The 15,779-nt window shown below is 44.0% G+C and overlaps 1 protein-coding gene across 4 annotated transcripts in view; it reads left to right on the top strand.

The window, feature by feature from the left end:
- The window catches only part of phf6 (PHD finger protein 6), a 109,040-nt gene that overhangs the window by 58,242 nt on the left and 35,019 nt on the right, over positions 1–15,779 (top strand). For all 4 annotated transcript variants that reach the window (XM_086002434.1, XM_086002442.1, XM_086002449.1 and 1 more), the window contains exons 2-6: positions 220–383; positions 629–730; positions 12,090–12,223; positions 12,334–12,380; positions 14,559–14,719. In XM_086002434.1, coding sequence (XP_085858560.1) covers positions 243–383; positions 629–730; positions 12,090–12,223; positions 12,334–12,380; positions 14,559–14,719 — 585 coding nt within the window. In that variant the 5' untranslated portion in view covers positions 220–242. The remainder of the gene's footprint in view (positions 1–219; positions 384–628; positions 731–12,089; positions 12,224–12,333; positions 12,381–14,558; positions 14,720–15,779) is intronic.

Here is a 15,779-nt window from a genome sequence, read left to right as displayed (position 1 = left end):
AAACTCTGACTGTAAGCATGATGACTATCTCTTGGTACAGTACTAGTTTTCAGTTCAAAGAGTTTTACCCCATTTTACTAAATTGGACTTTTTAAAACTCTGCGCTTAACAGTCTGATATTGTCAATTCTAAAAGGGTCTAAGTTTATAAATGTGACAACTAATCTCGCCAATCCATTCCAATCATTCACTTCATGACTTTCAATTTACTTTTTTTAAGATTCCAGTTTGAGGACAATTTAAATGATGGCGGCTGATTCCAAGGGGAAGAGAAGGGGTTCAAGACAACCAAAATGTGCTTTCTGTAAACTAAATAAAGAGGAGCACTGTGGCCAGTTGTTAGTCGCCCAAAGCCAGAAGATGGCAGCACATCACAGATGTATGGTAAGTGAAGAGAAACGGCAATCATTTGGAGCCCTAACCTAGCAATTAGGTTGACAGTGATGCTTCCCCCTACCTTCAGATTCTTTGCTCCCACCCAGGGGATCATGTATAAATGCTATCTAAACCCATGTGTTAAATTTGGCGATTTTCCGTTTTGTACTTGTGATAGATTCTGCAGGAGACCAGCATGTTGTTTGATGTTTGTCGCGCAGCAAGCTGATCGTATTTTCTCTTGTTATTTCTAGTTATTTTCATCTGCTCTAGTGACCTCACATTCTGAGAATGAGACTCTAGGAGGCTTCTTGCTTGAAGATATCAAGAAGGAAATAAAAAGGGGAAATAAACTGGTATGTGCCTTTCAAAATTATGCTTTGTGACATTCTGTGGTGGAGTTTGAGACTTGTGTGCAAATGGCCTTGATTTGTGTAACATATGTACGTAAATTTCTTTGGCAGAAGAGTGGCTAAATTTTTGATTTTATCAGTGCCTGTAATTTCATGGCTTCCAATTTCTAGCAGGGCGCCAGTGCCATGCAACCACGACTGCCTCGGTCTCCGCTCTTGGGCCTGTGGGTAAAGTCACCTCACGGTGTAGCACTAAGCTGTACCAACCTGAAGGAGCCAGGTTTCATTCCTAGTCTCCGTGGAGATTGCTGATTTACCCAGGTATATTTGGGGTGCCATGATTTAGCCCCAGCACTGCTGGGCTAGCAAGGGGGGGGGAAACAACCAACATACCCACTCCTGCACCCATTCCAGTGACTCCTAACTGGAGAGCGCGCATGTCGGTCTCCCGTGGATGCTGTCTCGGATTTAGTGGCATCAGTCACTCCCGTCAGCAGCCTGTTGGTCTTTTATAGGAGTTGACTCACACTATCCTATATCTACACGCGCAATAGCATAACCCCGCAATGTTAACCATAGTATTCCCTTGTGAACTGGACTGGATACTCGTGTCTTTTGCATGTGTATTTCTTCAATTTCTCTGAAGGCAAACCAAGTTAATATTAGAGGATGCGATGGTTGGTTCAAATCGTGAATCTGCTTTATTCCACAGTGAGGTGAAATGCACAGGGCGATAGTTGTGATCAGTTTCACTCCGTAAAATTTATATTTGTGTAATGATACAAACTGAAGAACATGCCACGCTTTAATACATCAGTGCATTGTCTCAGCTGATTTAAAGAGATTTTCTAACCTAACCTCAGCGAAGGCCCTCACAGACTTACGAAGCACCAAGGAGCAGAAAACATTGGTGGGAGTTGTCTCTAGGCCTCCAAACAGTAGTGGCAATGTAGGGGATGGCATCAAACAGGAAATTAGAGATGCATGTAACAAGGGTACTACAGTAATCATGGGTGACTTTAATCTACATACTGGCCAAACCAAATTAGCAATAATACTGTGGAGGATGAATTCCTGGAGTGTGTACGAGATGGTTTTTTAGACCAGTACGTTGAGGAGCCAACTAGGGAACAGGCTATCCTAGATTGGATAATGTGCAATGAGAAGGGGCTAATTAATAATCTTCTTGTGCAGGGTCCTTTAGGGAAGAGTGACCATAACATGATAGAATTCTTCATTAAGATGGATAGTGAAGTTCAATCCGAAACTAGGGTCCTAAATCTAAACAAAGGAAACTACGATGGTATGAGGAGTGAGTTGGCTATGATAGATTGGGGAGCTTCATTAAAAGGCATGACGGTGGATAGGCAATGGCTAACATTTAAGGAACGAATGCATGAATTGCAACAGTTATACATTCCTTTCTGGCGCAAAAACACAAAAGGAAAAGCGGCCCAACCATGGCTATCAAAAGATATTAAGGATAGTATTAGATCCAAAGAGGAGTCATATAAAGTTGCCAGAAAAAGTAGCAAGCCTGAGGATTGGGAGCAGTTTAGAGTTCAGCAAAAAAGGACCAAGAGATTGATTAAGAGGGGAAAAATAGAGTATGAGAGTAAACTTGCAAGGAACATAAAAGCGGATTGTAAAAACTCCTACAAGTATGTAAAAAGAAAAAGATTAGTGAAGACAAATGTAGGTCCCTTACAGTCAGAAATGGGAGAATTTATAATGGGGAACAAGGAAATGACAGAGCAATTAAACAAATACTTTGGTTCTGTCTTCACTGAAGAGGACACAAATAACTTCCCAGAAATGCTAGGGAACCAAGGGTCTAGTGAGAAGGAGGAATTAAAGGAATTTATTATTAGTAAAAAAATAATGCTGGAGAAATTAACGGGACTGAAAGCTGATAAATCCCCAGGGCCTGATAATCTGCAACCCAGAGTACTGAAAGAGGTAGCCATGGAAATAGTGGATGCATTGGTTGTCATCTTCCAAAATTCTATAGATTATGGAACAGTTGGCAGATGTAACCCCACTATTTAAAAAAGGAGGGAGTGAGAAAACAGGGAACTACAGACCAGTTAGCCCAACATCAGTAGTAGGGAAAATGCTAGAGTATTATAAAGGATGTGATAACAAGACACTTAGAAAATATCAACGGATTAGACAAAGTCAACATGGATTTATGAAAGGGAAATCATGTTTGACAAACCTACTGGAGTTTTTTGAGGATGTAACTGGTAGAATAGATAAGGGAGAAACAGTGAATGTGGTGTATTTGGATTTTCAGAAGGCCTTTGATAAAGTCCCACATAAGAGTTTAGTGTGCAAAATTAAAGCACATGGGATTGGGGGTAATATACTGGCATGGATTGAAAATTGGTTAACAGACAGGAAACATAGAATAGGAAAAAATGGGTCTTTTTCGGGGTGGCAGGCGGTGACTAGTGGGGTACTGCAGGGAATCAGTGCTTGGGCCCCAGCTATTCACAATATATATCAATGATGATTTGGATGAGGGAACCAAATGTAATATTTCCAAGTTTGTTGATGACACAAAACTAGGTGGGATTGTGAGGAGGATGCAAAGAGGCTTCAAGGCGATTTAGACAAGTTGAGTGAGTGGGCAAATACATGGCAGATGCAGTATAACGTGGATAAATGTGAAGTTATCCACTTCGGTAGGAAAAACAGAAAGGTAGAGTATTATTTAAATGGTGCTAGATTGGGAAATGTTGATGTACAAAGGGACCTGGGTGTCCTTGTACACAAGTCACTGAAAGCAAACATGCAGGTGCAGCAAGCAGTTAGGAAGGCAAATGGTGTGTTGGCCTTCATTGCAAGAGGATTTGAGTACAGGAGCAAGGATGTCTTACTACAGTTATACAGGGCCTTGGTGAGACCACACCTGGAGTACTGTGTGCAGTTTTGGCCTCCTTACCTAAGAAAGGATATACTTACCATAGAGGGAATGCAGCGAAGGTTCACCAGACTGATTCCTGGGATGGCAGGACTGTCGTATGAGGAGAGATTGAGTCGACTAGGCCTGTATTCACTAGAATTTAGAACAATGAGAGGGGATCTCATTGAAACGTATAAAATTCTGACAGGGCGAGACAGACTGGATGGAGGGAGGATGTTTTCCCTGGCTGGGGGTTCTAGAACGAGAGGTCACAGTCTCAGGATACAGGGTAGGACATTTACATAGAATCATAGAAGATAGGAGCAGGAGTAGGCCATTCGGCCCTTTGAGCCTGCTCCGCCATTCAATGAGATCATGGCTGATCATCCAAATTCAGTACCCTGTCCCTGCCTTCTCCCCATATCCCTTGATCCCTTTAGTCTTAAGAAATATATCCAACTCCTTCTTGGAATATATTTAATGAACTGGCCTCCACCGCCCTCTGTGGCAGAGAATTCCACAGGTTCACCACTCTCTGGGTGAAGAAATTCCTCCTCATCTCAGTCCTAAATGGCTTACCCATTATCCTTAGACTATGACCCCTAGTTCTGGACTCCCCGGCCATCGGGAACATCCTTCCTGCATCTAGTCTGTCCAGGCCTGACAGAATTTTATAGGTTTCGATGAGATCCCCTCTCAATCTTCTATTTAAACTCCAGTGAGTACAAACCCAATCAACACAATCTCTCCTCATACGTCATTCCTGCCATTCCACATATCAGCCTGGTGAATCTTCGCTGCACTTCTTCCATGGCAAGAACATCCTTCCTCAGATAAGGCGACCAAAACTGCACACAATACTCAAGGTGCGGTCTCACCAAGGCCCTGTACAACTGCAGCAAGACACCCTTGTTCCTGTACTCGAACCCTCTTGCTACGAAGGCCAACATACCATTTGCCTTCTTAACCGCCTGCTGCACCTGCATGCTTACCTTCAGCGACTGGTGCACAAGAACACCCAGGTCTCTCTGTACTTCCCCTTCTCCCAATCTATTGCCATTCAAATAATAATCTGCCTTCCTGTTTTTGCCACCAAAGTGGATAACCTCACATTTATCCACATTATAGTGCATTTGCCATGATTCTGCCCAATCACCCAACCTGTCCAAATCTTACTGGAGTTTCACGACATCCTCCTCACAGCATACCCTCCCACCCAGCTTTGTGTCGTCTGCAAATTTGGAGATACTACATCCAATTCCCTCGTCCAGATCATTAATATATATTGTGAACAGCTGGGGTCCGAGGACCGATCCTTGCGGTACCCCACTAGTCACTGCCTGCCACTCGGAAAACGACCCATTTATTCCAACTCTCTGCTTTCTCTCTGCCAACCAGTTCTCTATCCAAGTCAATACCTTGCCCCCAATCCCATGTGCCTTAATTTTGCAAGCTAATCTCTTATGCGGGACCTTATCGAAAGCCTTCTGAAAGTCCAAATACACCACATCCACTGGTTCTCCCTTATCTATTTTACCAGTTACATCCTCAAAAAATTCCAGTAGAGTAGTCAAGCACGATTTACCTTTTGTAAACCCATGTTGAATTTGTCCGATCCTGTCACTGCTTTCCAAGTGCTCTGCTATTACATCTTTTATAATGGACTCTAGCATTTTCCCCACTACCGATGTCAGGCTGACCGGTCTATAATTCCCCGCTTTTTCTCTACCACCTTTTTTGAATAGTGGAGTAACATTAGCTACCCTCCAATCCATGGGTACTGTTCCAGAGCCTATCGAGTTCTGGAAGATGACCAGCAATGCATCTACTATCTCCAGGGCCACTTCCTTAAGTACCCTAGGATGTGGATTATCAGGCCCTGGGGATTTATCGGCCTTCAATCCCGTCAACGTCCCCAACACCATTTCCCTACAAATACTGATTTCTTTCAGTTCCTCCCTCTCATTAGTCCCTATGTTCCCCAACATCTCTGGAAGGTTATTTGTGTCCTCCTTTGTGAAGACTGAACCAAAATATGTATTTAATTGGTCTGTCATTTCTTTGTTCCCCATTATAAATTTAGGACTGAGATGAGGAGAAATGTTTTCACTCGGAGGGTGGTGAACCTGTGGAATTCTCTACCACAGAAGGCTGCAGAGGCCAAGTCACTGAATATATTTAAGAAGGAGATAGATAGATTTCGAGACACAGAAGGCATCAAGGGGTACGGGGAGAGAGCGGGAATATGGTATTGAGATAGAGGATCAGCCATGATCATATTGAATGGCGGAGCAGGCTCGAATGGCCGACTCCTGCTCCTATTTTTCTATGTTTCTATGTTTACCTTGAGCAAATTGACTGTTCTTGCAGCCCTGCTGTTCCAGAAGCTCCTCTCTTTCTGTCTCCCCATCTCTCCTCTTATCCCCTGCCTCACAGACCAACAGCAATCAATGGGTGAGGGGTATTCTTCTGACTATCTAAACAAGCTAACAAATTGCTTATTGTTTAGTCTCTGAGAGAAACAGCTTCTATTTAACACTCACCACTTTTATTACACTAATGAGAATACACGTTGCTTTTAAAAACAGCATTGAAAGTAACTTTTCAAAATGCTTTGTGGAAAGCTGGTCAAAACATCTTGAAACTTGACAGTACACATGTGGGCTTTGGATGAGAACAGATTCAGGGTGGCAGTGATGCTGCCCTCGCGACTGAATAAATAGTCTGCCATCATCACTGCCGAGGCTCAAGTGGGGATGACCACTAGAAGAGATACTGGTGGGGCCTTGACTTCCAGCAGGAGTCGGTGCTTTCAGGAGAGGATGGGGGGAAAGTTGGAAGAATAAAGCTCCACCAAAGCTACGTAACATGAAGTAGCTCCCTCCATTGTGCCAGTGAAGAGCAACAGTGGCTGACTCACCTGTGCATCGAGTCATAACGACACAGAAGGAGGCCATTCGGCCCATCGAATCCATGCCGGCTCTCTGTAGAGCAATCCAGTCAGTCCCATTCCACCGCTCTATCCCCGTAGCCCTGCAAGTTTATTTCCCTCCAGTGCCTATCCAGTCTCCCCTTGAAAACATTGAGTGTCACCACTTCCGTCGGCAGCGAGTTCCAGGTCCTCACCACTCGCTGTGCAAAAAGGTTTTCCCTCACGTCCCCCCTGTATCTCTTGCCCAAAACCTTAAATCTGTGTCCCCTAGTCCTTGTACCATCAACTAGTGGGAACAGCCTTTCCCCGTCTAGCCTATCCAAACCCGTCATAATCTTGTACGCCTCTATCAAATCACCCCTCAACCTCCTTTGCTCTAATGAAAACAAATCCAGCTTCTCCAACCTGTCCTTGTAGCTAAGATCCCCCATCCCCGTAACCATTCTGGTAAATCTCTGCACCCTCTCAAGTATCTTCACATCCTTCCTAAAGTGTGGTGACCAGAACTGGACGCAATACTCCAGTTGTAGCCTAACCAGCACTTTATAAAGGTTCAGCATAACTTCTCTACTTTTTGTACTCAATACCTCTATTTATGAAGCCCAAGATCCCATATGCTTTGCTAACCACTCTCTCAATATGTCCTGCCACCTTCAGGGACCTATGCACATGAACTCCCAGGTCCCTCTGTCCCTGCACACTCTTTAAAACTGTGCCAATAAGTGTATATTGCCTCTCCCTGTTCCTTCTACCAGAATGCATCACCTCACACTTCTCTGTATTAACATAGAAGATAGAAGCAGGAGTCGGCCATTCAGCTCCTCAAGCCTGTTCCGCCATTTAATGAGATCGTGGCTGATCATCCAAATTCAGTACCCTGTCCCTGCTTTCTTCCCATATCCCTTGATCCCTTTAGCCTTAAGAAATATATCTAACTCCTTCTTGAATATATTTAATAAGTTTGCCTCAACTGCCTTCTGTGGTAGAGAATTCCACAGGTTCGCCACTCTCTGGGTGAAGAAATTCCTCCTCATCTCTGTCCTAAATGGCTTACCCCTTATCCTTAGACTGTGACCCCTGGTTCTGGACTCCCCCGCCATCGGGAACATCCTTCCTGCATCTAGTCTGTCTAGTCCTGTTAGAATTTTATAAGTTTCAATGAGATCCCCCCTCATTCTTCTAAACTCTAGCGAATACAAGCCTAATCGACCCAATCTCTCTTCATACGTCATTCCTGCCATCCCAGGGATCAGTCTGGTGATTATTTCATGGTTAAATTCCATCTGCCACCTGTCTGCCCATTCTGCTAGCCTTTCCCTGTCCTGTTGCAGTCGATTGGTATCATCCTCACTGTTTGCCACACCCCCAAGTTTGGTGTCATTGGCAAATTTAGAAATTCTGCTCTGTATTCCGAACAGTGAGTTGTGGTATACGGCTGTTTTTTCAGACTGGAGGATGGTAGACAGTGGTGTTCCCCAAGGGTCAGAGCTGGGCCCACTGCTTTTTTTGATATATATAAATGACCTGAATATTGGAATGTGAGGATGATAGCAATCGACTGCAGTAGGACATAGAAAGGCTAGCAGAATGGGCAGACAAGTGGCAGATGGAATTTAATACAGAGAAGTGTGAGGTGATGCATTTTGGCAGAAGGAACAGGGAGAGGCAATATACACTTAATGGCACAGTTTGGATTGCTCTGCAGAGAGCTGGAGCGGACTCGATGGGCTTGAATGGCCTCCTTCTGTGCCGTTATGACTCTACATCCAGGTTATTTATATATATCACAAAAAAAGCAGTGGCCCAGCACTGACCCTTGGGGAACACCACTGTCTACCATCCTCCAGTCTGAAAAACAGCCATTTATCACCACTCACTGTTTTCTGTCCTTAAGCCAATTCCTTATCCAAGCTGCCTGGCCCACCTATTCCATGAGCCTCAATTTTGTTAACCAGCATTTTATGTGGTACGTTGACAAACGCCTTCCTAAAATCCATGTAGACAACATCCATTGCATTCTCCATCAATCCTCCCTGTTCATCAAAAAAGTCAATTCGTTTAGTCAAACACGATCTGCCTTTTACAAACCCGAGTTGGCTCTTAATTAGCTTAAACCTCTCCAAGTGCCCGTTAATTTTTTCCTTGATTATTGTTTCTAAAACTTTACCCACCACTGATAAACTGACTGGCCTGTAGTTACTAGGATTGTCCTTACACCCTTTCTTGAACAATGGTGTCACATTTGCCACTTTCCAATCCTCAGGCACCTCCCCCGCATCTAGGGAAGATTGGAAAATTATGGCAAGCCCTTCTGCTATCTCCTTCCCCAATTCCCTTAGCAACCTGGGATGCAAACCATCTGGACCAGGCAACTTATCCACTCTAAGCATACCCAGCCTTTCTAGTACATCCTGTCTATCAATTTTCACCCCTTCCATTGCTTCTACCAATATTTTGTCAGCATCCACCTCCTTAATAAACACCGATACAAAGTACTCATTCTAGCCTTGCCATGTGCCTCTGAGCATATATCACCTTCTCTGTCCCTAAGTGCACCTTCTGTGCACTTGCATCATGATTGAATAAAGCAAAACTAAAACATTAGCTCCCTCAATATGGCTAAGGAAGTTAATAAGGAAACTCATCCAGAACAGATTATCAATTTGGTTAAAGTGTTTCACTGTATTTAGAGCCACAAGGCCAGGCCAGTTGCAGCCAGACCTCTTCTGGAGGACTGATTTTCCTTAACTTAATTTTATTGGTGACTTTATGAATATAGTGCTTTATTTTGGAAACTGTCCTGGCTCAGTGGGTAGCACTCTTGCCTGAGTCCCACTTCAGAGACTTGAGCACAAAAATCTAGGCTGACACTCTGCAGTACTGAGGGAGAGCTGCACTGTCGAAGGGGCAGTACTGAGGGGGTGCTGCACTGTTGGAGGGGCAGTACTGAGGGAGTGCTGCACTGTCTGGCAGTACTGAGGGAGCGCTGCACTGTCGGAGGGGCGGTACTGAGGGAGTGCCGCACTCTAGGAGGGGCGGTACTGAGGGTGCGCTGCACTGTCGGAGGGGCAGTACTGAGGGAGTGCCGCACTGTAGGAGGGGCAGTACTGAGGGAGCACTGCACTGTCGGAGGGGCAGTACTGAGGGAGTGCTGCACTGTCGGAGGTGCCGTCCTTCAGGTGAGATGTTAAACCGAAGCCCCGTCTGCCCTCTCGGGTGGACGTAAAAGAGCCCATGGCACTGTTGGAAGAAGAGCGGGGGAGTTCACCCCAGTGTCCTGGCCAATCTTTATCCCTCAATCAACATCACAAAAAACATGTTATCTGGTCATTATCACATTGCTATTCGTGGGAGTTTACTGTGCGCAAATTGGCTGCCACGTTTCCTACATTACAACAGTGACGGCACTTCAAAAGAACTTCATTGGCTGTAAAGCACTTTGAGACGTCCTGAGGTCGTGAAAGGCACTATAGAAATGCCAATTTCACTTATGCTCCCTGATGGTTTAACTGATAAAGTTTGAGCCATATAGACCAGAAGGCCCCAGGTTCGCTTCGCACGCTGTGCTGAATTAGCTGATCTTAGCTGGGATGGTCTTGCTGTCCCTGGGCTGGGGAGAGCAGGGGAATTAACACAGGTTCTCACCCCTTAAATACTGACCCCTGCTGTACACATGTAAATGTTGGGTTTGAACAAGATTGGTCTCCGCTCGCTATGATGCCTAGAGAAAGGGGGCACAGATGCAAGATTAAATGTTGGACCGAGAGGAGACACTTTTACACAGAGGGTTGTGACTCTGCAGATTGTACTACCGGAGTTAGTGATTGAAGCAGCGAGTGTGCCAGCTTTTAATAGGATAGATTGATGGTTGAAGGTTCGAGATCTGGGAACAGGTTGGCAATAGGATTAGGGCTACAGCTCATGTGGAGGATAAACACCAACACTGGCTGGTTGGGCTGAGTGGCCTATTTCTGTGTTGTAATTTCTATAATCTCTGGTCAGGTAGCTTGCTGACACAGCTTAGACTTTCACATGAAGAATGAGCACTTGGGACAAAAGGTAAATCGTGCTTGACTAATCTACTGGAATTTTTTGAGGATGTAACTGGTAGAATAGATAAGGGAGAACCAGTGGATGTGGTGTATTTGGATTTTCAAAAGGCTTTCGATAAGGTCCCGCATAAGAGATTAGCGTGTAAAGTTAAGGCACATGGGATTGGGGGCAAGGTATTGACTTGGATAGAGAACTGGTTGGCAGACAGAAAGCAGAGTTGGAATAAACGGCTCTTTTTCCGAGTGGCAGGCAGTGACTAGTGGGGTACCGCAGGGATCGGTCCTTGAACCCCAGCTATTCACAATCTGGGATCTGGACGAGGGAACTAGATGTAATATCTCCAAGTTTGCAGACGACACAAAGCTGTGGGCATGTGTGCTGTGAGGAGGATGCCGCGAAACTCCAGTATGATTTGGACAAGTTGGGTGATTGGGCAGAAGCATGGCAGATGCAATATAACGTGGATAAATGTGAGGTTGTCCACTTTGGTGTCAAAAACAGGAAGGCAGATTATTATCTGAATGGCAATAGATTGGGAGAAGGGGAAGTGCAACGAGACCTGGGCGTCCTTGTGTACCAGTCGCTGAAAGTAAGCATGCAGGTGCAGCAGGCGGTTAAGAAGGCAAATGGTATGTTGGCCTTCGTAGCGAGAGGGTTTGAGTACAGGAACAAGGATGTCTTGCTGCAGTTGTACAGGGCCTTGGTGAGACCACACCTTGAGTATTGTGTGCAGTTTTGGTCGCCTTATCTGAGGAAGGATGTTCTTGCCATGGAAGGAGTTCAGCGAAGATTCACCAGGCTGATACCTGGGATGGCAGGAATGACGTATGAGGAGAGATTGGGTCGATTGGGCTTGTACTTGATGGAGTTCAGAAGAATGAGAGGCGATCTCATCGAAACGTATAAAATTCTGACAGGACTGGACAGACTAGATGCTGGAAGGATGTTACCGATGGTCGGGGAGTCCAGAACCAGGGGTCACAGTCTAAGGATAAGAGGTAAGCCATTTAGGACAGAGTTGAGGAGGAATTTCTTCACCCAGAGAGTGGCGAACCTGTGGAATTCTCTACCAAAGAAGGCAGTAGAGGCCAATTCATTAAATATATTCAAGAAGGAGTTGGATATATTTCTTAAGGCTAAAGGGATCAAGGGATATGGGGAGAAAGCAGGGACAGGGTACTGAATTTGGATGATCAGCCATGATCTCATTGAATGGCGGAGCAGGCCTGAGGGGCCGAATGGCCTACTCCTGCTCCTATCTTCTATGTTTCTATGATAGGAGTCTCCACCTTCAGTGGAGCATGAGGGGGAGAGCAGATTGGCAGACAATAAGTTAAAGGGATGCTATGAGCTTTCATGTTACTTGCTTTTGTAGTGAAGAGTGCTTTTTTATCCATACATTTATTTTGTCAGTGCTGAAAGACCAGCAGTAGCTACAAATTAATATTGTCTCGTCTTTCCTGCTACAGAGCTGCTCTTGCTGTCATCGTCCAGGAGCGACTATTGGATGTGATGTAAAAACTTGTCATAGAACATATCACTATTACTGTGCAAAACTCGACAAGGCTCAAATAAAGGAAGACCCATCACAGGGAATTTATCTGTATGTACAACTCGCTACTCCTACTTATTGCAGATTTGTTTGTGAGCTGTTGTTTAACTGTTCTATGAGATGAAATATTGATCTGTACTTTTTAATCCTTTTCTTGACAGGATTCTCTGTCAGAAACATAAAGAAGGTGCAGAGGATTCCAGTGAAGGTAACTTGCACACAGTAAATTTGTACAATTCACTAAGTTGCTTGCCAACTTCAATCCAATTTTCTTTTCCTTCCTACTATGTTTTCTGTCTAATCTTGTCACTAACGTCATCTGGTTGGGCTGGGATGTGTTGCAGGTATCTGTGCAGCTGCTGTTAATCTGGCACTTGATCAGCCAAAGGGCAATAACTTCTGCAGGGCAAGAATGGTCCTACTCGCTTCTGCTTAATAATAAACGGTAGTCTCTTACCGTGAAGTGCCTCAGCTGAGTTCCAGTAAAAATTTTCTGCTGAAAGGGGTCATTTCAATGCCAATGAAAACTGGGAGTGCAGTACTTGCTTCTGATAGCACCTGTGCTGTTTACCTGTTAGCTACAGAGTGATGTGGAGTTCCTGACCATGTGGAGGATATATTGAGCAAATGGGAAGCATGAAAAATTGAATGACTCATCAATTCATGAAGCTCACATATTGCCTAGTATTACATAGTATTTACAACACAGAAACAGGCCATTCCGCCCAACATGTCCATGCTGTTGTTTATGCGCCACACAAGACTCCTTCCACCTGTGTTGTAGACAACTTGCTATCCATTTTGCTACTTGTCCCCTGACTCCGCGTGTTCTGACCTTAGTCATGAGTCTACTACGCGGTACTTTATCGAAGACTTTTTGAAAATCTAAATATATTACATCCACTGCATTATCCCCGTCTACCCTTTCTGTTACTACTTCTAAGAATTCAATAAGGTTGGTCAAGCATGACTTTCCCTTTTGAAATCTGTGCTGACTACTCTTAATCATATTTTCAGTTTCTAGATGTTTTTCTATTACATCTTTGAGTAAGGATTCCATTAACTTTCCTACCACCGAGGTTACACTAACTTTTCTATAGTTCCCTGGACTTGTTCTAGCTCCCTTTTTAAGTATAGGAATCATATTAGCTGTCCTCCAGTCCTCTGGCACTATACACTTTTCTAATGAATTTTTATATATGTAATGGTGCCTCTGCTATCTCTTCCCTAACTTATTTTAATATGCATGGACGCAATCCATCCGGACCAGGGGTTTATCCTGTCTAAGTTTGATTAGTTTATCAATTATCTTCCTCCCCCCCCCCCCCCCCCCCCTTTCTACCTTAAATGTCTTCATATTTTATTTCGATCTCTTCTAATGTCATGTCCACCATGTTAGTCTCCCTGGTAAATACCGAGGCAAAGTAATTGTTGAATATTTCTGCCATTTTGCTGTCATTACCTGTGAGTTTATCGTGTTGTCCCTTCGTGGCCCTATCCCAATCCTGATTTTTCTTTTGTGTCTGTAGAATACTTTATTTCTTTTTATATTCCATGATAATTTAATTTCGTGGTTTCTCTTTGCTTTCCTAATTTTTTTTGGCCTCTTTCCTAACCTTTATATATTCCCTTTTATCATCCTCCTTTGTTGTCTATGTACATAGTGTATGCCTTTTTCTTTAGTTTCAATTTTGCCCTTCTATCTTTATTCATCCACGATGTGTCATTACTGGCTAGTTTGTTCTTGCTTTATAGTGGGATATATTTCTCCTGGACACTCTTGATTTCCATTTTAAATGTTTCCCACTGCTGTTCTATTACTTTCAGTACATTTTTCCAGTTTATTTTCCCTAGTTCCATTCTCATCCCCTTAAAATCAGCTTTTTTCCAATTTATTACTTAATGTTTGTCTTACTTATGTCATTCTCAATCTTTATCTTAAACCTTATTATGTTGTGATCGCTATTGTCCAGATGTTCCCCTACGCTTACTTATCTCTTAACTGTTCTGGTTCATTTCCCATTCCTAGATCTAGCAGTGCTCTCCCTCTCTTGGGATTTTTACATACTAGGTAAGAAAGGAGTTCTGCACACATTATAAAAACTCCAAGCAGGAAGGAAATTCCCAGTGAGAGTCCTTTTGGTTTGCTCACACACCCATGACCTGGGTGGAGGCACAGGCTGCCCACCCTCCTGATGACATTGCACGAAACAGAAGGTGACCTAAAGGGATAAGGAGACAAGTGTACAGAATGAGTCATGGTGCAAATTGAAATTCAGAGCTTTCTGCCTCAGAATAAAGGTTTAAAGTGCAAATTTTAAATAAAGGTGAAACCAATCATTATTATCTGGTGGTAAAGTAGTTGCTTTAAATGTGCTTCTTACAGATGGGCTCCAAGGAAACCTGACTGAGCGTTCCACAGGGCCTCGCAGAGGTGCTGGGCGAGGGCACAGAGGGAAACGAAGAGCTCCGAACTCAAAAGATGAGTCAGATGATGCTATGTCCACGTCTTCTCAAGGAAGAGATGAAACTAGTTGCAGTTCCCATGTGAGTAAATTATGGAACAACATCTGACAACAGTCATTTTCATTTATTTTCTTTCCTTCCCCCCGCCTCCCCGAGACCCATTTTCTCCTCCTAGAAATTATTTCAAACTGATTTGTTTGACTTTATTCAGAGGCCTTTGTTCAAAAAGGGGTGTAAAGATAAACCCAGCAACTACAGGCCAGTCAGTTTGACCTCTGTAGCGGGGATGCTTTTAGAAACAATAATCAGGGACAAAATTAAGTCACTTGGACAAGTGTGGATTAATTAAGGAAAGCCAGCACGGATTTGTTAAAGGCAAATCGTGTTTAACTAACTTGATCAAGTTTTTTGATGAGGTAACAGAGAGGGTTGATGAGGGCAATGCAGTTCACGTAGTGTACATGGATTTCCAAAAGGCGTTTGACAAAGTGCCACATAATAGGCTTGTCAGCAAAGTTGAAGCCCATGGAATAAAAGGGACAGTATGGATACAGAATTGGCTAAGTGACAGGAAACAGAGAGTAGTGGTGAACAGTTGTTTTTCGGATTGGAGGAAGGTTTATAGTGGTGTTCCCCAGGGGTCGGTTCTAGGACCACTGCTTTTCTTGATCTATATTAATGACTTGGATGTGGGTGTACAGACAGGGCACAGTTTCACATTTTGCAGATGACCCAAAACTTGTAAGTATAGTGAACAGTGAGGAGGATAGTGATAGACTTCAGGAAGACATAGACAGGCTGGTGAAATGGGCGGACACGTGGCAGATGAAATTTAATGCAGGGAGGTGTGAAGTGATACATAAGAAATAGGAGCATGAGTAGGCCATTTGGCCCTTCGAGCCTGCTCCGCCATTCAATGAGATCATGGCTTATCTTCTGCCTCAACTCCATTCACCGGCCCTATCGCCATATCCCTAGATGCCCTTACTAGTCAGAAATCTATCGACTTCTGCTTTGAATATACCCAATGACTGAGCCTCCACAGTCCTCTCAGAGGGTGGTGAATCTTTGGAATTCTCTACCCCAGTGAAGAAATATCTTCTCATCTCAGTCCTGAATGGCCTACCCTTTATCCTGAGGC

The sequence above is a fragment of the Somniosus microcephalus genome, chromosome 1 (assembly GCF_052327205.1).
Source record: "Somniosus microcephalus isolate GS21.2 chromosome 1, FLI_Smic_1.0, whole genome shotgun sequence".
In the NCBI taxonomy this organism is placed as follows: Eukaryota; Metazoa; Chordata; class Chondrichthyes; order Squaliformes; family Somniosidae; genus Somniosus; species Somniosus microcephalus.
The sequence above is the reverse complement of the archived record's forward strand: the minus strand, read 5'-3'. Positions and strand labels throughout refer to the sequence as shown.